This window comes from Pteropus alecto, unplaced genomic scaffold, assembly GCF_000325575.1.
Source record: "Pteropus alecto unplaced genomic scaffold, ASM32557v1 scaffold57, whole genome shotgun sequence".
In the NCBI taxonomy this organism is placed as follows: Eukaryota; Metazoa; Chordata; class Mammalia; order Chiroptera; family Pteropodidae; genus Pteropus; species Pteropus alecto.
This window is the reverse complement of record NW_006442508.1, coordinates 6,415,287-6,438,022: the sequence shown is the minus strand read 5'-3', so window position 1 is coordinate 6,438,022 and position 22,736 is coordinate 6,415,287. Positions and strand designations below refer to the sequence as shown.

The window sequence follows — 22,736 nt, the reverse complement described above, 5'->3', positions numbered from 1 at the left end:
AGTTAAATAATTTTGCAAAAGGTAAGAGCAATACGGTTGACAAGAACTTCATTTCAAGCAGCATATACAATGAAGGACAGAGAAGCTCTTAGTACAGCCTCAGATGATAATGCTCTATGCCTGTTTGGCTTTCACTTCAGAAGGAGAGTTGAACCTGAGCTTCAGACTTTAAACTAGGGCTCAAAGACAGGGGCAATGAGAATACTATACTATCAGAGATTGGTGAGTAATTTCTGAAATAGACTCGAAAAGTTAGCAACCAGAGTAATGAGAGCATTTGCCAATATAAATGCTGCTTATAATACATAGAGAAAGAGAACCGAGAGGATTGAAAGCAGTTGAAGAAAATCTAAATGTCATTCAGTTTGTGGAGGTTATTTCAGCAGTCTGTTATCAGAGACAAGAATACTGAAAAGAGCTACTCATCCTCATGGGTAGATACTCTTCAGAATCCATGGTATTCTGAAGTCCAGGTGATTCATAATTGACTCCATCATCTGGATGTGTAAACTAGTGAGTCTTAGGCAATATATATTTGTATATTGCTCTTGTTGCATTAATACTAATTAATTGTCACTTGTATAAATGGCAGTCAACTTTGGTAATAAAACATCTTTAGTTGACAAAAGTATCTTTTATCAGATGATGATCGGTAGAATATATGCTACATGAAGATGAGGAATTATTTTTGTTTTCTTCACTGATGTATTTCCAGATGCTAGAATAATGCCTAGCACACAGTAGATACTCAAGTAAATATTTCTTCAATTAACAAATAAATCTTCCATAGATCAATCTGCCATTGATTTAAAGGGCAATATATATCTCTTAGAATTATAGATGATATTAATGGAAATGGTATCAAGAATGTATAATGTGACTTCATCTCAGTGAATCTCCCTTTGTCACCACAAGGGCTAAACCTAAAGGCTGTTGGAAGATGATTGTTATAAAACAGTGAAATTTATGGTTGAAAAATCTCTACAGAAACTTTTTAAGAGCTCTCTCAGGGTGTTCTCCAAAAAATCCAGAGCTGACATTAATTTGTCATCTCATCTGGTCCAATTCACCTGGAGGAAAGATATTTACCTTCCATTTAGAAAGAAAAATAAAGACAAATTTGAACTTTTACTTGAATCTGTTGTCCTTGAACTGACCACATATCAGGTGACTTCATACCTGCCCCTGTATCAGAAACAAGAATTAGAATTATGGAGGATTAGGCCTGGAGCTAGGACCTTACTATTCTGGGGTGGTTTTGACCTTTTCCTAGATACTTGGCTTTGGGGAATTGCTGTCTTAACCACATGACACTCTAGTTCCTCTATCTGTAAACTACCACTTTCCCCAAGGAAGTTATGATAAAATGCCTACCTGACTACTTTATGAGGTTGTTTGGAAATTCTAGATAAGATGTGTTTGAGGTACTTTGCTAGTTAAACAGCTTTACACAAATAAAAATGGAAATTCTGAATACAGGTTAAGGAGGAATCAAACAGAATATACAAAAGTTATTCCACTTTTACAAAAATAATATTGATTTATGAAACTATGAACTTCTGAAGAAAGAATAAAGAAAGAATTAAAAATATCCTAAAACCAAGGGCAGCCAGACTTCTCATTGAGGAACCACACAAAAGAAGTCAATTTTTGCTGAATTGGCCAAGACATGGGATAGCGATAATCAAAAACAATGCGAGCAATGCCATGTTTTAAATTTGATCCAGATTTGATATAACCATACATAAGAAATGGCTTTACTGGAGTAAAATATATAGGGTCTTAAAGATGAAATCTAGATGTTAGGAGACATTAAATGTTGAGCTTTCAGCTACATTTCCGAGGAATCATCAGAACCATAAGGTAGAGAATGCAATAATTCTTTTGAGGCATTGCAGCTGCTGAAATGCAGACAGATGGAATTTATGCACTCTCTAGTATAATGTAGAAACAGTCTCACATAGGATAAACACTATTTCTTGAAAAATTCTTCTCAACCCTAGAGAGAAGATACTGTAGAGACTGGCTGGTAAAATCTTAGTGTTTTTTCGTTTTATATCTGGTTTCCTGTGTACCCTCTAAGAGTTTGTATCTGTAGCTGTAGGAATGAAATCCTGTGCTGAATCCTCTAAGACCATACAAAATATCAATATATTTCATATTTTGGCTGTTGAAGTCCATAGATGTAATTTGTATTGATATGGAAATCGCGAGATATAGTGGAAAACCAGAATTTTGTTGTTAATAATGTTCAGATTACACATGAAGTAGCATCATAAGAAACTTACCAAATTAACTAATACTTAATGGTCAGCAAATCAAAACTCTGATTTCCTTAATAGCATCAAAAAATAATCTGTTAATTGAACTTTTTTCCTTTGCTTTGTGGTGATACATCATGCTCTGCTGAGATTGAGGTGATGTGTTCCCACCAAATATTAAGAGCATTCTGAGTGCCAGCCTCTCTGCTGGGGCCCAGGAACCTGGGAGATGTGATAGACTTGGGATTCACAGCCTGGAGCATTCAGTCTGTACTTTTCTGTATTTCAATTTCTGAGTTAAAATGTTACATATTTCCTTGTTCCTTTTAGCTTGTCAACAAGATTTATCTCATTAAGGAATACAAGGTTCAAGGAATACATGGTGATAGTGAAAAGGCAACTGACCACGCTAGCTTTTGTGGAGGGAGGGAGACAAAAAGACACAGAGAATAATTTTTAAGGGTTGTGTTTATCTATTGTTACTCTGAATCAGGAACTCATGAAGAAAGAAGCTAGTGTTTCTTTTTTTTTTTTTTCTGATTCATAAAGTAAGACACAGTCATTATAAAAACATTTGTAAAATATAGAGTAAAAATACAATGAAGATAAAATTTACTTTTAATTTTAATACCAGGGATAACCACAGTAACCTTTGATATACTTCTTTCTAGGCCAAATCCTATTATGCTTTTTTAGAACTATATGGTGTTTTTCTACTTAAATTATCTTGAACTTTGTCCCAAGACATTAGGTATTTTCTATAATATTCTTTTCGATGGCTGTAATAGTATTTCTTCTTAGGAGGTGCCAAAATTTATTTTACCAGTCCCCAGCTGTTGCATGGTTGTTATTTCAGTTTCTTCATTATAACCTTGATGGTATAAATATCCTTAAAAATAAAAAAACTTGCATTTATTCATAATACTGTCTTTTGTACAAAGTCTAAGAAATAAGATTGCAAAGCCAAAGGTTATGCACGTTTAAAAGACGTTTGATAGACATTACCAGATATTTAAGTGTATTTTAACACCCATTTTGTTAAATTGACTTACCCTTTTATTTAAATAATTTCATTTGAAAAAATCTTTCTACCTTTTTATCTTTTTATCTGACATCTATTGTCTACAGTAATTTTGAAACAATTATTTGTTGAATTTCGAGAACAAAATGAGCACTGTTATACTAAAAACAAATACCAAAATGCAACCATTTTAAATAAAAGAATTAAATATTATTAGCTAATATTGTTTTATAATCTCCATGCAAAAATAGACTTTGATATTTTTAACTGGAATTTTTATTAAAGCAAGTAAATATATTTCAAATACAGGGGCATGGAGTCTCTATGCCTGTGTGGAACACACTTCAATTGACTATTTTTACTATAACTTTCTCTGTGCAACATTGAGTAGCATTTTAAAAGGTAAGGTTTTTTTTTTTTTTTTAATGTTTGTTCAATAAATAGCACTTCACTTTGAAGTAATTTTCAGCTACTAAGAAAAATACTCCTATTTGGTATTTTCCCCACAGAAGCTGCACAACTGATGAGGCTACCCTCTGGTACTCTGGGCTTGGGTGCCTGTCTCTCTGCAAGCCCCCTGGAGAATTTTCTTTTGCTTTCATCATGCAAACAGTCTTTGTATTATTCCCGACTAATTTCAAAATTAAGGTTCATGAGGGCCAAAGAAAAACTGGTCATGATAACACAAGGAACTCAGAAACAAATCTGTTGAATGACAAGAAAAGTTTTTCTTTCTGTTCTTTATTCATCCTAATTTTAAAAGGAAACATACACATACACACACACACACACACCCCAAAATCCTTATTCTGACATTGTTTTTCTGTCTCCTTCTTTTCAGCGCTCTGTGGAGGGGGCGAGAGCTTCCTGTGTGGCAGTGGAACGTGCATCCCCAGGACACTGCTGTGTAACGGCTACAACGACTGTGACGACTGGAGCGATGAGGCTCACTGCAGTATGTGATGGGCTGTTGGGGGCCTGGGCGGGTGGGGCTCTGCTCAGGGCCAGAAACCACCGCCATTCCATGGTCGAGTCCTGACAACCGTCTGCACTTGTGTAGAATGCTCTTAGTTTGCCTTGCTAAAGTGAGCAAACACGTTTATCTTCTCCCTGTGTGACAGCAGTGTGTTTGCACACCTTTCAAAGGCGTGATTTTAGTAGGAGCTCAACAGCTAGATGCTGCATTGAAACAGATCAGAGACTAAAGTGTTTTTACATAAAATATCCTAAAATTGAGAGGCGGCTTTTCATTTATTTTGTTTGGGTGAGGATTTTTGTTTTTATTTTTAAAGCTTTATGAGTATAAAGGTCAACTTTCTTGAAAAGGACATTTTTAATAGGAAAAATATTTTACCCTCATGATTCTTAACTTTTATGACACAGCAGATGTGAAGCCTGTTGTTTGTTTATGGTTCCTCTAAATCTGAATATAGTCAATTGTTTTAAATCCATGGATTGGTGGATTTGGTCTTAAATACCCTCAATTTACTTACCAGTGATTTGATTAGTTATTTCAACTGAATCGGTTGGTGGTTTGTCCATTATTGTATTAGCCTGCTTGAACAGACTTCGTGACTTAGGGAGCAGAAATTTATTTTTCACAGTTCTGGAGGCTGGAAAGTCCAAGATCAAGGTCCAACAGTTTTCAGTTTCTGGTGAGAATTTTCTTCCTGGCTTGTAGGCAGCAGTGCTCTTCCTGTGTGCTCACATGACCTATTTAGAGAAAGAGAGGGAGAGTCAGCAAGAGAAAAGGGAAAATGGAGAGAAAGGGAGTTCAAGTGAGAGAGGGATAAAGATAGAATAGATTTTTTCTTTTGCTTCTGTGGACTGTGAGCCTCTGGGGTCGGTAAAGGATCTCAGGATGGATGGGAGAAAACTTGCTCCAAAAGCCATTGACTGGGCAGCTACTGGGAAGATCATACTCCCAAACTGGAAGGTTATTGCTAACTCCCTGAAATCCTGGAATGAGACACTCACCTCCAGGTTGGTTACTCCACCTGAGAATCCACCTGCTATCGACTGGGCTTAATGCAAGGCCAGTGTAGCGAAGGCTGGCTTGGTAGATGACTTTGAGAAAAAGTTTAATGCCCTAAAGTTTCCTGTGCCAGAGGATAGATGTAGTGTTTGGTGGATACTGAAAAAGAACATGTGAAAAGTTGTGCCGAATTTTTGTCTCTCTCTAAGACCAGGGAACTAGCCTTATTGGATTAGGGCCTCATCCTTATGACTTCTTTCAACTGACATGACCTATTTGCAGGCCCTGACTCCAAATATAGTCATATCAGAGGTTAGGGCTTCAACATGAACATTGGGAGGACACAAACATCAGTCCATAACAAATATATGTTCAGATTTCAAGTTGTTTTGTATTTATGCAATAGATAAAAAGGAAAAATTGGCCTCAAGAATATGTTGTAGGATCTGCATCCAAAACAGAACCTTATGCAATTGTGTTCTAATTGTTTTTTAATAGTTACGTGACCAGCAATAGTTACTATAAGAAAAGCTGTGTTTTACTGCCTGTAGAAGTTGCCAAGGCTTTCTAAGAGCTCATGATTGCTAGCCACATTTGAGATTCCTCTGGTCGGTTTGCCAGGTAGACCAACTTTTCTTCCATCTGAAGGGTTAGAATGCTTACTTGTCATAACTTTTGAAAGGCAGTATATCATAGTAATAATTCAGGTCAGTGTTTCCCAAACTGGTGTTTCACAGTACTCTAGTGTTGCAAAATGCTTAAGGAAAAAATAAGTTTGAGAAATGCTGACTGTCAGAGCTACTTCTTAGATAGTTTCAGTACATATTTGTGTCTTAAAGTTTCTAAGAAATGCTATAGTTAAAAAAAGACAGTAATTTTGCTTAACTTGGTATTTCCTCAAAATTATTTGTTCATATACACCTTCACCTTTATTTACATATTTATTTATTCATTCATGGATTTTCTATTTTGCAGAATATCTAGCATCCTATAGAACTTCAGTTGTGTCACCCATATTTTCAGAAACATTTTTCACTAAGATTTTTTTTGTAATTTGTAATTCTCTCTTTGGGAAAACCTATGGCAGATGGTTTTACATGGAAAACATTTTTATAGGATGTATATTTATATTAGGAGAAAATATTGTGCAAAGCACCCACACTAAGGAATTTTAAAATATGTCCAATTTGTGGGAATTGTGGTGGAATCTCTTGTTCCTCTCCCAGTTATGGCCGATGTTGTGGCATCACTCCAGTTCTGCACGTGCCTCTGCCCAGGTGGTGGGCCAACACCGGCTTCCTCATTATGTCCCTCCATTGCACGAAGCATTGCACTTTCAACAGTAAGAGCTTTGTGCTGCGTTTGTTGAAATGGAATGTGAAGCACTAGATTTGAATACTGTCTTGAATGGGTCCAAATCCAATGCTATTTTCCTTGAACTGTGACTTGCCTTTATCCACAAAAATTCAGATTTTGTGAATGACTATGTTCTGATCATCCATATGACAGGACAATGTTTATTTTGTATCCTCTACTATGCTTGGGAAATAATTGTCTGTTACAGCGGCTCTTTGGGTATCTGGGGCTCCTTCCTGACTTTCTCCCCCAACTAATTTTGTTGTGCTTATCAGTCTCTTCCTAAGTATTGGTAGAAGGAACAGACTTCCAACCACCTGGAACAATTTTAGCGATATAGTGAAGATTTTTGAAAATTAGGAAAAGTTTTCTTTCGAAAATTCCTAGCCCTATGACATTAGGCAGACGACTTCTCCATCCCTGGTTTTCCTTGCCATCAAGCCTGGCTGAACAGCAGCACTTCCAGGAAGCCTCAAATGTAGGGATGCTAATTCAGGTGGTTTCCAAAAAGATGTTTCCAGGGAGGCAAATAAATACTTCCATCAAAATATTTTCATCAAAAAAATAATAAAAAGAAGTCTATGGCCATGCCACCCTGAACGAGTCCGATCTTGTCCGATCTCAGAAGCTAAGCAGGTTTGAGCCTGATTAGTACTTGGATGGGAGACCACCTAGGAAGACCAGGTGCTATAGGCGTAAAAAATAAAAAAATAAATAATAATAAAAAATAATAAAAAGAAAAACATTTCATTCCACACTAAAGGAAGGAAGAAGGAAGAAGCTTCAGATGTCTGGGATTTTTACTTCTGTTTACTGGCAATCTGCTCATGCTGCACCAGTGGAACTATTAATATTCTTGAATTTCTGTTATGTGTGAAGCATGTTCTGGATACTTAGTAAATATAAAGACTGTTAAGACACGATTTCTTTCTTTATGAGGCTTTTAGTCTAATCAGGGAAATGACATATAAACATAGAGATCATTGAACATGGCATTTTAAAAAAGTGTAGTAGGAGAGATGTCACTGGTAGGTCCATGAGCTGGGAAGAGGGCAGAGTCACTAGGAGTGGGATTGATGTAGAGAAAACTGATGGAAAATATGGGATTAAAACTAGGGCTTGGACTGAAGTGATGTTTGGATACCCTGGCAGAGTGGTTCTCAGTCGGGACACTTTTGCCTCCCGGGGGACATTTTTCAATGTATGGAGACATATTTGATTGTCGTATTTGATCTGTGGGGATCAGGGGCAGTGCTACCGGCATTAGTGATTTGAGGCCAGGGATGCTGCTAAACATCTTACAGTGTACAGGTTAGTCCCTCCCACAACAAAGAATTACACCGTCCAAACTGTCAGCACTACTGCTTTTGAGAAATGCTCCTTTAGGGCTAGAAGTTAACAGTCGAAAGAATGTAGGGAGGCAAGAAGCCTGGCTTCATTTCATAGCTCTGCTATTAAAGAGCTGGGCAACTATGGGCAAAGCATTGAAACTCTCTGGTCATCTTAAAATGAGGGGATTTATGGGTAGCAATTGAACACTCATATTTGAATCTTGAATTGAGGCAACACATTTGTGTTTATAGACTCATAGAGACTGAGCAAATTAAGTGAAACCCTAGATAAAAGGTTTTCTGTTCCTTAGGTTTCGCCCTTAATTTAATGATAATTTTAAGAAACAGCAGTTTATAGTGTGAGATGCCAAACTGAAATAAATATTAACATGCATATACTTCAGAAGTAACATTTTATATCAAGGTCTCATGAAGAAAAAAGACCTGTATCTAGAAAAACTTCACCTTCGGTCATGCAAAATTATGCTTGTGTTGAGCAAGAAAATCGCAGCAAGTAGCTTTTGAAATTTTTGATTTGTTGGCCCCAAATTGTGCTGACAACATTTCTTTTCAGTTCAAATAAACATTTATTCCAATAAAAGGAGTCACTGTGATCTTTGCTATTTGCTGTGTATTTCTGGCTGTGCAGTGCCTTTGGTTAAGGTTTTGTGTGTTTACTGGTCACACAGTCTTTAGGGAGCTAATGAGTTGTTTTTCAAATGCAGCTAATTTTGTCTCTAACCTCTGAGAATGGCTTCTAACCAAATAAGCCATAATAGTGGAAAGTTGAACCTGTACCTGTGTGAATAATGAGGAATTTTCGTTAATGTGTGAGTCATCTTCATTACGAACTCATTTAATGAATGACAACATTAATTTAAAAATATTTCCAGTGAGGTATCTTAGTATGAATTAGTGGGGATTTTAGAGTGACCTCACAGAGGACATGTGAATGTTTGGAAGTTTTTATGTGTTCTCAGGTTAATCAGATTCTGAAAGGCATGTTTGATTCCCCAATTCTACAGTCAATAAATAAATAAATAAATAAATAAATAAATAAATAAATAAATAAAGTGTATAGCTTAAGAAAATTAGTCCATATGATTTTAAATCTGCCACCTCTCCATCCCACCCTAACCTTTGGGAAATGCAAGTACTTTTGCACTAATGGTCAGGTTGAGAACTCTGATTTTTGTTGATTCTAGCATACTGCTTCAAAACTTCCTGTAGGATTAATGTACACTGAAATAAAACAAAACAAAAATCAAATAGATCGTTTATAACTTCCCAAGGAAATGTAAATATCTTGATACACAAATTCCCTGACTCTGCTCAGCAGGCTAGAGCACCAATGTCATCGTAACTCTTTTTCACTCAGCTCACATGTGCGCAGTAGTCCCAGCCAGCAGTAGGGTGCAGGGCGGGGAGTTAGTGCCCTCTGCTGAACAGAAAAAAATAGTACTGTCGAGGTGAAAACTAGGACCTCTTTTTAGTTCTTATATTTTTTTTTCCCTTATGATGGTCATTCTTGTTCGAAAATTGAACAGCCTCGGGGAAATTTTAAAAAGTACTTACAAGTTTCTGCATGTGCATAAGTGTGACTATATGTGTGTGTGTTGTGTTTGTGTGTGTGTACATACAGGCACGCTTAATGAAGGTGCTGAACAGATGATCTCTAAGGCCCATTTCATTTTTAAAATGATGTGATTCTAAAAGTATTTAAGTAACCTCTTTTTAGAAGAGTAGGACCAGTTGCATGAATACAGGCTTCTGCCTGAAGAGCAATAATCGGCTGGAATTCAAAAGACTTATTTCTCACTTCTTTCCTTTGTTCTTGCTAGTCCCTCTACCTGGAGCATGGTGAAGTTTTCATTCCATCCATACTACCAAAGTTCTGCCCATCTTCCATGATCCCTCTCCAGATCTAAGAATCTATTTTTGCACTTAATTCATTTTAAATAAGGGAAAAGATAATACATTTAAGAAATCTAGTTTCTATTCAATTGAGGTTTTTTACATATATTAATTTTAAACATTTTTACATCTTTATTGAGGTATAATTTACATACCAAAATTTACTCACTGACTTTTAATAAATTTATAGAGTTGGGCAACCGTGACCACAATCCACTTCTAGAACTTTTCATCTCCCCCCAAATTTCTCTCCCACATATTTCCAACCAGTTCCCAGATAACTACATCTACCTTTCTAGCTAACCACTGCTATGATTTCTGTCTCTATAAGTTTGCCTTTTGGGGGAATTTCGTAAGTGGGTCACCCAATATGTAGCCTTTGTATTTGGTTTCTCACTTAGCGCAATGTTTTTGAGTTTCATCTATGTTGTCACATGTATCAGTAGTTCGATACTTTTAATTGCCGAATAGTAGTCTATTATGTGAGTATACTACATTTTGCTTATCCATTTGCCAGTTGTTGAGTGTCTGGATTGTTTCTAGTTTCTGGCTACTGCGAATAATGCTGCTGTGAACATTCACATACAAGTCTCTGTGTAGATATGTGTTTCATTTCTCCTGGGTAAATTTCTAAGAGTGGAATTCATGAATCATGTGGTAAGGTTATGGTTAACTTTATAAGAAACTGCCAAACTGCTTTCCAAGGTGGTGTTATTATTTTGTATCCCGACCAGCAATGCATGAGCTCCAGTTTCTCAAAATCTTTGCCAATACTTGTATTCTCTGTTTTTTTTTATTGTAGCCATTTTGGGGGTATATAACAGTATCTTACTGTGGTTTTAATATGGTTTTCCTTAACGACTAATTATACTGAGCACCTTTTCATGGACTTATTAGCCGTTTGTATGCATTCTGTGAAGACTTTCTATTTAAGTCTTTTATCTATGAGTAATTGGGTTTCCAAAATTATTATTGAGTGTAAGAGTTCTATATATACTCTGGATATAAGTCTTTTATCAGATACATGATTTGCAAGTATTTTTTTTCCAGTATATGCCTTGTCTTATTTTCTTAATAGTATTTTTAGAAGCGCAAATATTTTTAACTTTGTGAGGTCCATTGATTAATTTTTTCTTTCATGGCTTGTGCTTTTGTTGTCATATCTGGGAATTCTTTGCCTAACCCAAGGTCACAAAGATATTTTTCCCTTATTTTTTCTTCTAGAAGCTTTATAATTTTGGTTCTTATACTTGTCTATGATCCATTTTGAGATAATTTTTGTGTATGTTTGGAGGTAAAAGTCAGAGTTCAGTTTTGCACATTTGAAATCCAATTGTCCCATCACCACTTGTTGAAGAGCATACTTTTCCCATTAAATTGCCTGGACATCTTATGCATTATTTTATTAATCTCTTCTTCCAATATCTTTTAAGTAACCGATCATATCTTAATTTCACAGAGCAGTTCACAGACTCATAGATTTTAACTAACACACTCAAATTCCCATAGCTAGTAAATGGCAGAACCAGGATAAGAGTTCTGGTTTGCCCAAGTACAAGACTTATCTTCTTATTAAAATTTCCTTGCAAGTTTTTTATTCCAACATTAAACCATAAACTTCCTGAGGTTCCATATCACTTATTCTTATCTTGCCACCACAACCTAGGACAATAGTTGCTTATTTAAGGGTCATGTTATTAAACACTCAATTGACTTAAATGATAATGTTTGTGTGAAAGTAAATAATGACTCTATAATATAAATAATTTTTTCTCTCAGTTAAATTTATGCTTATCATTGACAATACTAGACTTTCATTATAAAAAAGACATTTCTAGAAAATAACTACTCACCATCTATTAAAATCATTGATTCTTTATGAACATGAACTTCATTAGGAACTTTAATGAATTAAGAATGTCTTTTCTCATATTTGACTATAAAGGAGCTTTCAGGTGACATAGAGTAAAAGTCAGATAAAGACTTAGAAAGTGATAAAAGCTTTGGCTTGGGAGCCAGTGTGTCCTAGTACTGGTTCTGCAGTAACTTGTTATGTGACCTTGAGCAAGTCATTGCATCTCTCTACACCAGTTTCTTCACCTGTAAAACAATAGACGCGGACCAGGTTATCATTATGGTTTCTCTCTATCGATATACTTTTGTTAAATAAAGTGTTACTATAACGCCCTGTTCCGTTCTAATGACACACAAGTGGCTTCTCTCATTTGCAGATTGCAGTGAAAATCTATTTCACTGTCACACAGGCAAGTGTCTTAATTATAGCCTTGTGTGTGATGGATATGATGACTGTGGGGACCTGAGTGATGAGCAAAACTGTGGTAAGCAGCATTGTTTTCCTAAATGTTTTCATTTAAAATCACAGAAATTTATAATCTAGAACTTATAGCTTGTTTGTTAATGTAATTAGCAGGTTAAATTACAAAATGATTGGCTTCTTACTTTTTAGAAAATGGAAGTTTTTTCAATTACTAGTCTTAACCATGTTTAATGTGTAAATGTAATACTTTTTACATAAACAGTCATACTAAGGACACGCTAAAGAATTGGAGTGAAAGATAAGTACAGGTTGTCAATATGTTAATATTTTCTCTCTGCAAATGTTCTGTTTCTTCCCTGCTTCTTCTGGTCGCTCATGTTTAGATTTTGAGCACTTGAGCAAAACTTTGCAGACAGATATATTGTCTGCATCTTGATCCCCTTATTAAATGTAACCAAAATCCCTCCTTTATTACCAAGTGATACAGAGATGACTTCTGTAGTAGTGACACGTAGGTTTAAGGTGACACGTTTATCTGATGTACAAAGCTGATCTTATCTTTTAAGAACGAACCTATCTTATAAAGAGTCATGTTCAACTCTGAATGCCATCCTCTTGCTTATTTACCTTTTTGACTTTGAGATTAGCATTAAGATATTTAGGTAAGACATTATTGTGTAGCATAGGAACTTTGTAATACGAATGAAAGGATAAGCTGGGATGATGAGGGGCACTGGACAAATGATGTAAGATAGTATTTAGCATTAGAGAACATCAAAAGGAATGTTGGCAAAGCATCAGTAGTATGATTGAGGAACGCTCCAGAGCGGCAAGTGTCAGAAACCATGATAAAGTTGTCACGAATACGTCAAATCAGCTACCTACCTTGTGAAATCAAAATCAGAGTTCTGTTTATTTGAGCCAGTGTAAAAATCACCAATTTTTCATAAGGAAAGAAAACAATGATGAAACAAAACAAAAAACAACAACAAGAACAAACTATGGGTCTTGAGAAAGCTGGGCAGTTCTTTTTCATCTGAAAAACAGGTAGGTTATGGTGATGGTGGTTAGTGGGCCACAGGCTTGGGTGGGAGGTGAAATGTGCCAGACTCATCATAGAAAAGTTGTTGAAGGTGTGGGAACAATTGGAACAGACTCTTTTCAATTAGAATCATGAGCCAGACAGGTCTAAGTGTTTGTCATGCTGGTTCTCCACATCCTCAGGGACTTTTTCTTTTGTCCAGATTGCAATCTCACAAAAGAGCATCGCTGCGGAGATGGACGCTGCATTATGATGGAGTGGGTGTGTGACGGTGACCATGACTGTGTGGATAAGTCTGACGAGGTCAATTGCTGTGAGTGCCCTGAGGATTTTTATTTTGCTCCCCCTCCCATTTCTTGCTTGTTTAAATCAATATACTCAAGGTTCACTAAAACATTGAAAGGGAAAGATTTTTATGCTTTGGCCATCACCTAGAAAGATAATTGAGTGGTGCGAGGACAATAACAATGTCATGTATTTGATTTCCACATGTTTCTGACTAGAACTCTAAGCTTCATTTGGCCAGTCTGGCCAAGCAGGTGTCTATTTTCTCCCTCCTTGTTCCCCACGTCTCCTTTCTGCATCTGTAATTTTGTCAAAGGGGATGTTCTTGTCACAAAGGCTGGGGGACTTTTTGTTTGCGAACAATATATGAATGGTTTACCTTCGTAGCAGGAGCCTCCAAACATGTTCTCTGACACCATTTGTGGGAGAACATGGGAAGAATTTCCAGACAGAAGAGATCTTTTAATGTTTATAGACTTAAACAAAGAATGTGACAATAATTACAATTTTATAGCTTATTATATTCTGAGTGAGTGAACAGTCTTCAGGTAGCTGTTACACTATCTAGGGAATAATAAAATGATTGAATAGAAGCAGCTAGGTGTTAAAAGAGAGTAATAGTAACCTGAAAGAGTTCACATGATGTATTTTATGCATTTGAATAAATTAAACTTTTAATGCCATCTTTCACTGTTCAATAAAAGTAGACAAAGTTGATACGTAAGACACTGATAATATAATTTGCCTATAATTTGAGGCAAAAATAGAAATGCAGTTTGTATGTTTTTTATTTTGACTTAAGAAAAGTCATATAAATTAACAAATGCAATGCCCGGCTTTCTCCTTCCCTGAATTGAATTTGAACTGGAGTATCTCCTGAGTCCTTGCTTAGTGGAACACAGCTGACCAGAGCAAACCATATCTTGACTATCATCTTGGGAAAGGGAGGACATGATGCTCAAGTATAATGATTCTGGTGTTAAACCTTGATCCAAGAACAGGGAGTTGCAATGTTCAACAGTAATTCATTGAAGGCTGAGGTCATATGATACATGGTTTCTGATGCTCTAAAGGGCAGGAGGGATAGAATTTAGACAATTTGTGAGAATTGGAAGGTTAAAGGCCACTAGACCATCCCTTTCCAAGGTCAGATGTCATAGCAAGTTTGAAATAAAGTGTTCATTTTGTGTTAGCTACTGTGCAAGTTCTTTCATTTGTATCATTTCATTGGCTCATTAGGTCAGGTTGCATGGAATTAAATGCTCGGGCTAGGAGTCAGAGAAATGTGCCTGCACGTTCTGGCCCTGCTTTTTAATAGCCATGTGACTTTAATAGCCGTGAGACACCAATCAACTCTCTAAGTTTCAGGTTCTTTATTCTTAACCAGGTTTGTAATATCTACTTTGCAAGTTTGTTATGAGGATATGAGATTATATACATAATACTTTCAGCACAGTTATTACCATATAGTAAGCCTTTACTAAATTGTGCCTTTTATTTTAGTATTATCACTACCTCCATCATTACTACTATCTCCCATCCTGAAGTTATCAAAAAAAAATGTTAATTTTCAGTAAATGCTATTTAATAAGGCATGAGAAATTTTAGAAAGAAAACTTTCCATTTCAAAAACACTTGGAATTTAAAAAATCAATGATACATTCGTTTCTTCACGCAGAGCATTCAGGTTTTCAGGATACTTCACTTCTGGGTGATGCCAGATAAACCGGAACCATTTATATGATCTGCAGACTGAAAGAAGTACTAATAAATAACATGAAAATCATTTGTGCTTTCTCTAGCCTGCCACAGCCAGGGTCTGATGGAATGCGGAAATGGACAGTGCATCCCCAGCTCTTTCCAGTGTGACGGAGACGAGGACTGTAAGGACAGAAGTGACGAGGAAGGCTGCAGTGGCAGTGAGTGTGCGCTACAGCCCTGAAACGTTCCTGGTTGGTGGGCCTTTCCTTGGCAACGAAGCAAAAGTTGGAAGTTGCCAAATGCTTAAACAGGACTCCCATACAGATCATTCCAGGTTGCCTAACACAGTGGTCCTCACGGCACTGGTGAGCCAGAAAACCCTCTCTTGTCATAAATACAATTCTCAAGCAACTTATACTGAAAAATCACTCCTAACTGTGAAGAGTAGAGGTTAAACACTTAATCGGCGTGGAAGGATTCAGTTAACTGCTTGATGGGGGAAGGCAACACCATAATAAAGAGAAAAGTTCAGAATGTAATATTTGATTTAATTAGATTAGATTCCAATGAGAAGAAATTGGTTTCTGAAATTAAGTGTAACAGCTTCCTAAAATAACTATGTGTAGAGAAGAGGCTTATGCCTCACATTACCAAGCAATGTACTTAAATTGCTGTTCATAATGATATTCCTAATTAGAGCATAAACTAGCATCCTTTTTTTCATTTAATGCTCAGTGCCTAGCTTGTCACATGGGAGGCACTTTATATGTACTGAAATAACGACTGCATGTTGTCTTTAAAAAAATTTCTTTAAGAGACTAAACTCATAGAAATTAGCCAGGCTTACCTTGCAAAAACGGTTTAACTCTGCTGACCAAAAAAAAAAAAAAAGAAAAGAAAAGAAAAAAAGAAAAAGAAAAAGAAACAATAGAAACAGTGCCATCTCTTCTCTGCAAGATTATGGTATATTGCACATTAATGGTACTGGAAAGAAGAGTCCAGTATAATAAACATTGTCTTAGAATTATAGGTAAGAATGATGGTGTGTATACACATACTATCATTTATACGTAAAAATGCCTTACAAGATTTTCTAGATTCTAGATGATGGGTCTGAAAGTAATTGAGTGTAATGGAGGAGAACTAGAAATAGAATGGACAGTAATTTACGACTTTATCCATTTAATCTACAAATGACCAGGAAATCAATGGGAAAGGGAGTTTCCTCTCTACATACCTTAAGGAAAAGCCATTAGGCTGACATTACTGTTGTCATTCATTGGAAACAAGAAACCCAATTCTCAGGTCATCATAGCCAGGCCAATCATACTTTCCAAAGACATACAGAAAATGCGGATAACAGCTGCACCATGATAAAGTGTCTTTATTGTGTTGGTGTTGATGACCTACTTCTTATTAGAGAAAACATTTTCTTTTAGAGAGAAGACTAGAGTTGGAAAGTTTTTAAAATAATACCATTTACTATTTAAAATTTCAGGATCTTTATATTGGCCCACCCTCAAATTACTTAAATTTTATTTTGTAATCAAGTATACACACCCATCTAAATATAAAACACTTTGTTTTGTTTTGTTTTAGGATAGGTTGACTCATTTCTTCATTCCTACAGAATCCTTTTGGAATAACTGTATTGTATTTCGTTGCCAGGAAAATTAATCCATAAAGCACCTATTTAACATGTGTTCAATATTTTCAGAGAAATTGGAAAGAAATTAAAGTTATGTCATTCCTCAGCTACACCACACTTTCTCGATCCTAGTGTAAGGAATTTACATGGTGATGAAAATGAATGTGCTTTTCTCCCTTCTGTAGGTCAGACTCCATGTCAAGAAGGTGACCAAAGATGCCTCTACAATTCCTGCCTTGGTTCATGTGATGGTAGCTCTCTTTGTGACACCAACAACAGTCTGAATAACTGTAGTAAGTACAGCAGCTGACAAATGCAATCCTCATGTCAGGGTATGCATTCGGCTTTTTTCTTTTGCATTAACTTTAAAATGATGAAATCTGGAATCTCTCCAAATATATCTGTATCTATTTTCTTTTTCTGTTTTAAAGATTGCATGTGGTAGCAGAAAAGAAACAAAATGGTCTTAATTAACTGAAATCAGAAACAAACGTGTCATTATGAATGGACTATAAATCCACACTGCTTAATATCATTACCATTACTTTCAACGCAACATCAGCTCCTATATATTATTTTCTTGGCTCCATCTGCAGGCAGATGCTATCTTTCTTCCTTGTTAAAGCAGTTTCAAGGATGGAAACTTTATCCAAGAAGCAAACATGAAGTTCATCTAAATAGTCACATAGAACTCTGGCTGTTTTTTTAATAAAATTTATTTCACCTTTCCAGGAGCTTTGCTGATCTATAATGATCTTACAGCCATTATGTTAATGTGTTTCCGTGGAAACGTAACTACTCTAAACGGTGTGAACGGGGGCTCTCCATAAGTGGCTTTCAGGAGGAGGAGTTCTTAGGGGAAGATGGAATGGGAAGGCATAGCAGAGGGCTGTGTAGATTCTCATGGGAAATTGAAAATGAATCAGAAAAGCCCCAAAGACTTTTCTAGTAATGATTTTTTTTTTTGCTTCTGGGCTCTGCTTTCATATTCCACTCACTGCTTTCACCCTTTATGATGAAACTTGACCTCACCTTCAGCTTGGAGCTTGACATCTGAAAGCAGGTCCGTCAGCTTTCGGTCGGCAAGACTGGAAGCCAGGGAGTTGAAAGGCTGATGGGTTTGGGTCCTTGGGTTTGCTAAAGTTTTGGGGTCCTGGTTTTACTCAGTGGCCTTTTTGGGTCAATGTAGAGCTCATAGGGACTATCCCCGTAACCACTAGGGAGCCGCAAGGGGTGAAAACCGTGTACTGGGAAGGAATTGGAGGGAGGCAGCCAATTAAAAACCCAGAGTGACAGGACTTTTTATTTTCATGAGCACTTAATGACTGTTTGACTGAAAGCACAATACCCAGCCTTCCTCCACTTATCATATAAGAAAACAGTTCAGATAGGTATTAGTCTGACCACTAAGACCCACTGCCATTTTACTCACTCTGAACTAATTAAATGTGTATTTAAATAAATGTCTATGTTCTGGGTCCATTGTTTCACTTGCTTATCTCTCAACCTGCTCTGTAACTGCTTTAGAGTTATTTCTTTACCTTGAACTTGAAATGAGTAATTTTGAACAGTGACAGTGTCATCTCAAAGACATGTGTTCATTATTAAAGTTTTGGGGGTTGTCCGACATGAAATTTCACTTGCTGTTCAAAAATGTGAAAAGAGCATTGTTAACCCATGTCAAATTTGGGTGGAGAGTAACGGGATGTATGTTATCCTATTTTTCTATATTTAAAATATTTCAAAATTAAAAGAATTGAATGTTATCTTTCAAAAAAGAAGTGGTAGGAAAGGCACTAGATAGCTCTGGTTCATACATTCAACCAACATTTATAGCATGTGTACGATGTATACATGGGTGGGCACCAAGCACTTTAATGGTGAAGAAGGGAGGCGTGGTTCCAATCTCCCTGCAGACAGACAGCTTTTTAATGTAGGAGAACATACTGCCATCTTCCCATTCATATATACTACTTTGATTTTCTCTTTATATTCTTCAAATATACTCAGTTTCCCTAGTGCCTCATTGTCTTACCGGCTTCCTCATTCACCATAGATGTCCTTGCCAAGTTCTCTTCATATATTTTCAGCACTGACATCCCTTCTTCTGAATGACAGGCACCGCGCTAGTCACTGGTCCCCACTCCTGTGTTATTAAAAGCAGTGAATATGCCTAACTCCCAGTTGAGAGTAAAGATGTTATTCCTTCTTTTTCAAAGAGCTTTAGGATGGCAGGTGTGTGCTTGGTTTTCTGTAAAGATGGACAGGCAGCATCTCTTAGAAAAATCTCCATGTACTTGAAAATTTGATTAATTATTTGCATATCTTTACCACTAGAGAGATAATTATTACTTAGATTCTGAGGCACAACTTTCTTTGGCTCCCTGCCAGTGGAGAATATGAATTTGGAGAACGTGGATATTCTGTCCGTTAGAGTCAGCATCTCACTGGAGTTGTAGGGATTCTAGTCCTTGAAGTTACTGGTTCTAGTCATCCCATAAAATATTACATAGCTTTCTAATGGTCCCAGGTAACTCCAATGTGTATCCAAGATTGAGAATTATTGCTTTAGTGGCCTGTTCATGACCAGATTGCAAAGATATGTGACATCCCTGGAATTGGATATAAAATAGTCTTCATAGCATTCCATTTTTCAATGGAGAAGGTCCATGACTTATCTCAGATTCTCAGACATGCCTACAATTTAAAAAATGCCTAAAAACCACATCTCTGATGATATTGCGTACTTATAATCTTGAAGTATCACAGTATCACCACATCTACTCATAATCTAGAATTTTTAACATCTTTGCATCCTGGAGGCAAACGACAGACATATCCTCCTCTTTGCTATGGAGGTACTAATCCATCACTTCTGGTTTATAATATGCAATCTATAAAGCTGGAGAACCTGGTGGAAAGAGCAGCTTCGCATCTGTCTGCACCCTTGATCGCCATGGCTGTTTGAAGCCAGGTATGATTGTCAAGCCTCAAGGACTCCCCCAAGTTTCCCCTGGTGTTCCATCAACCTTTAGTTCTATGTGTTTACTCATGCATTTTTTTTTTTGCCTCCAAGATCCAGAAAGAAATGAATAGCTTTGCTCCTCAAATAATTTGCAATGGTTTATAAATTTCCTGTCCTTTTCTTTCAATCTCTAGTTAGAAGGAACAAATAGTATAGGGTCTGCTAAAAACACCGGATACCATAATGGGTGATGACTTCAGTCCTTGGGAGCAAGTAATAAATGAGTAGAATGATCTCTTTGTAAGAGCATTCTCAATTAGTAAGTGAAAAATAAAGTATTCAGTTAGAATATTACTATTTGGCAACACAATGAATGAATGGGTCAAAGCATTGAGCCATCTGCAGACATCACAAAAGGAGAGAAATTAGACACAATGTGCCTTCTGATGAGAGAACACCACAGCATCTCTATCTTGCCAATGGATGAGACCTGATCAACCCTCTGGATCTGGATTCAGCTACTGATATTCAGGAAATAGGGAGGATGGAGGAACGTGCTCACCTCACCAAAAGTGTGCAAGCAGAAAAATCCAGCATACTCTACAGATCAAATCCTTGGGTTCTTCAACAGTTCAACTGCAAGGAAAAATAAAGGGATGGAAAGGGAACCCAGATATTATAAGAGACTTAAAATACAAAACAAATTTTTAAAAATGAGCAAGATTGAAATATAGTGATCTGGAGGTGCTGCACATTTAGTTGATAAAACTATAAAGAAGAGCAATGAAGTGATAACTTTGAAACTCAGCAATTACTTTTGCGGGGAGAGGAGAAGGCTCATGTAAGACAGGGTATATGCAGAGGCATCCTGAATGCCTGGCAAAGGTCAGTGCTTAACCTGGGTGGAAGTTTACAAGGGTATTCACCTTAAAATAACTCATTAAACTATTAAAAATAATAATGTACATATATTGAATCATGTTAAACACAACTAATATGTTATATGTGAATTATAACTCAATAAAAATGATAGACAGATTTAGAGCTTGAGGCAAGGATAAATCTTAGAATAGTATATTTGCCAATGGACATTGAAAAGTGACATTTTTTATGTAAATGACCATCATTTAATACATGATTTCCATTAGCTTCAGAGTATTGCATCATGACAAGGATGTAACATCATTTAGTTAACAATCTTGTCTTTAGGTTGAGTTTAACAAATCTCGTTTCAGACTTTGGAAGGTGAGATATCATTAAGACTCCATCAGGATCGTTGTTTTTTAAACAGATATTATTGAATCTCATCTAGGTTCAGCATATTTTGCTAGGCACTGCGTCAAACTTCTATTGAAAACACTACTGTGACATTTGAACATCCTCACATGTTTGTGACATGATTGCCCTCTAGTGGCTATTGTAAACCAGGCTAGTGAGTGAGTCTCCAGATAAAAAGTTTATTGATATCATAAATCAGAGAACTTGAGGTTGTCAGATATCATGAGAATTTCTCTTGCTTAGCACTCTATGAAGAATGCCTTAGGAATGAATAAAACACAAGATTCAATCAACCATATCACATTCTATGAAGATCTCCCAAATAACATGTGATAACTTGATTCTTTCATCTCCCTTGGCTCTGAAACACTTAAGAGTTATGTCTTATTCCAAATCGAAAGCAATAAGTTCTCCACACATCAAAGAGAGAAAAATTATTTATGTGTTATGTTTATTGATCAACTAAATGAAATACACCAATAAAAAGTAAAACTTGGTAGGGCGGTAGAGGAAGAGAGATAAAGGAAAGTCATATGCAATAAAAAAAAGAAGACTGCATCAAAAATCTATGTGAATAATGTCATTTTTGTATAATTATAAGTATATTTTAAAAATTAGGAGAAATATACAATTAAACTGCATTTACTGACTTGAAAAATGGTCATAATTAAGCAACAAAAAGTTGAGTAATAACAGTACAATTCTGTTTTCACAGAGACAAACACACATCTCTGTCTATGCATGTAAATGCTCATGGGAATAAAGATGAGCAGTGAAAGTCATAAAAGGATTCAAACCCATCCGTTGACTTTAAAAGAAAGCGAGAGAACAGAAGTGGGAAGATGAGGAACTTTTTCTTTACGGATCTTTGTAATGTTTTTATTGTTTAGAGGCATATGCATTTTTAAAGTAATCTGAAGTCAAAATATGTAAATGTTCCTCTTTCACAAATTAAAATGGTAAACTTAACCAACCCCACACCTCCTCTCTTTCTCTTCCCTCCATCCTATACTCGCCCTGTACTCACCCTCAAGATTGTACTAACTTTATAGTGTTACGTCTTCCCCAGTAAACCGAGAGTCTTGTTACACTTTGTCCATAAGACTTTCCATCTGGCCATCAACCCTCCTTATCCACATAATCTCTGTGAAGCCCTCAGAGTCTTTAAATGGAGAAGTAGTCCTGGAGCTGTTTTAATATTTCACACCAATTCTTACTGCTAATCTATTTGCATGCATACCATTTCCTAGAAAAATAATTAAATTTAATTTGAATAATAACTCTTAATAAGGCCTGGAGTCTTCAGGCAGCCCAGGCTGTTCCACGAAGATACTTGCTCATTCACTCTCACGTCTGGGAAAGTGGCAGTGAGGAAACAGGGGGCCTTTCTCTTGCATTCCTCAAAACCTGCCCAAACCCAGTTTATCCTTGGAAGGCTTTGTAAGTCCCTCTTGCTCCATCTTGCCCCTCTGAGCTCCTAGCATTTGTCCAAAGATACTATCCTAGCCTGTTCATACTAGTACAGCTATCAGAACGTGTGCCTTTCTTCCTGTGAAGATTGTGGAGTATGTCTGTAGTAGAAACTTTATTTTTTATTATTTTTACATTTTAGGTGCCTAGGATAGTTCTGACACTTCCCCTCCAACCCCCCCCCCCGACCGCCTCTCCTTCTCCTCTTTTT

General features: G+C 36.5%; 1 protein-coding gene and 1 pseudogene across 3 annotated transcripts in view; both read left to right on the top strand.

Moving 5' to 3' along the window:
- Positions 1-22,736, top strand: part of CORIN (corin, serine peptidase) — a 207,960-nt gene that overhangs the window by 132,048 nt on the left and 53,176 nt on the right. For 2 of the 3 annotated variants that reach the window (XM_006922478.2, XM_006922479.2), the window contains 5 exons: positions 4,124-4,237; positions 12,090-12,197; positions 13,381-13,491; positions 15,266-15,382; positions 16,998-17,105. In XM_006922478.2, coding sequence (XP_006922540.1) covers positions 4,124-4,237; positions 12,090-12,197; positions 13,381-13,491; positions 15,266-15,382; positions 16,998-17,105 — 558 coding nt within the window. The remainder of the gene's footprint in view (positions 1-4,123; positions 4,238-12,089; positions 12,198-13,380; positions 13,492-15,265; positions 15,383-16,997; positions 17,106-22,736) is intronic. The other variant, XM_006922480.2, reaches the window with a different exon arrangement.
- Positions 7,191-7,309, top strand: LOC112471533 (annotated as a pseudogene).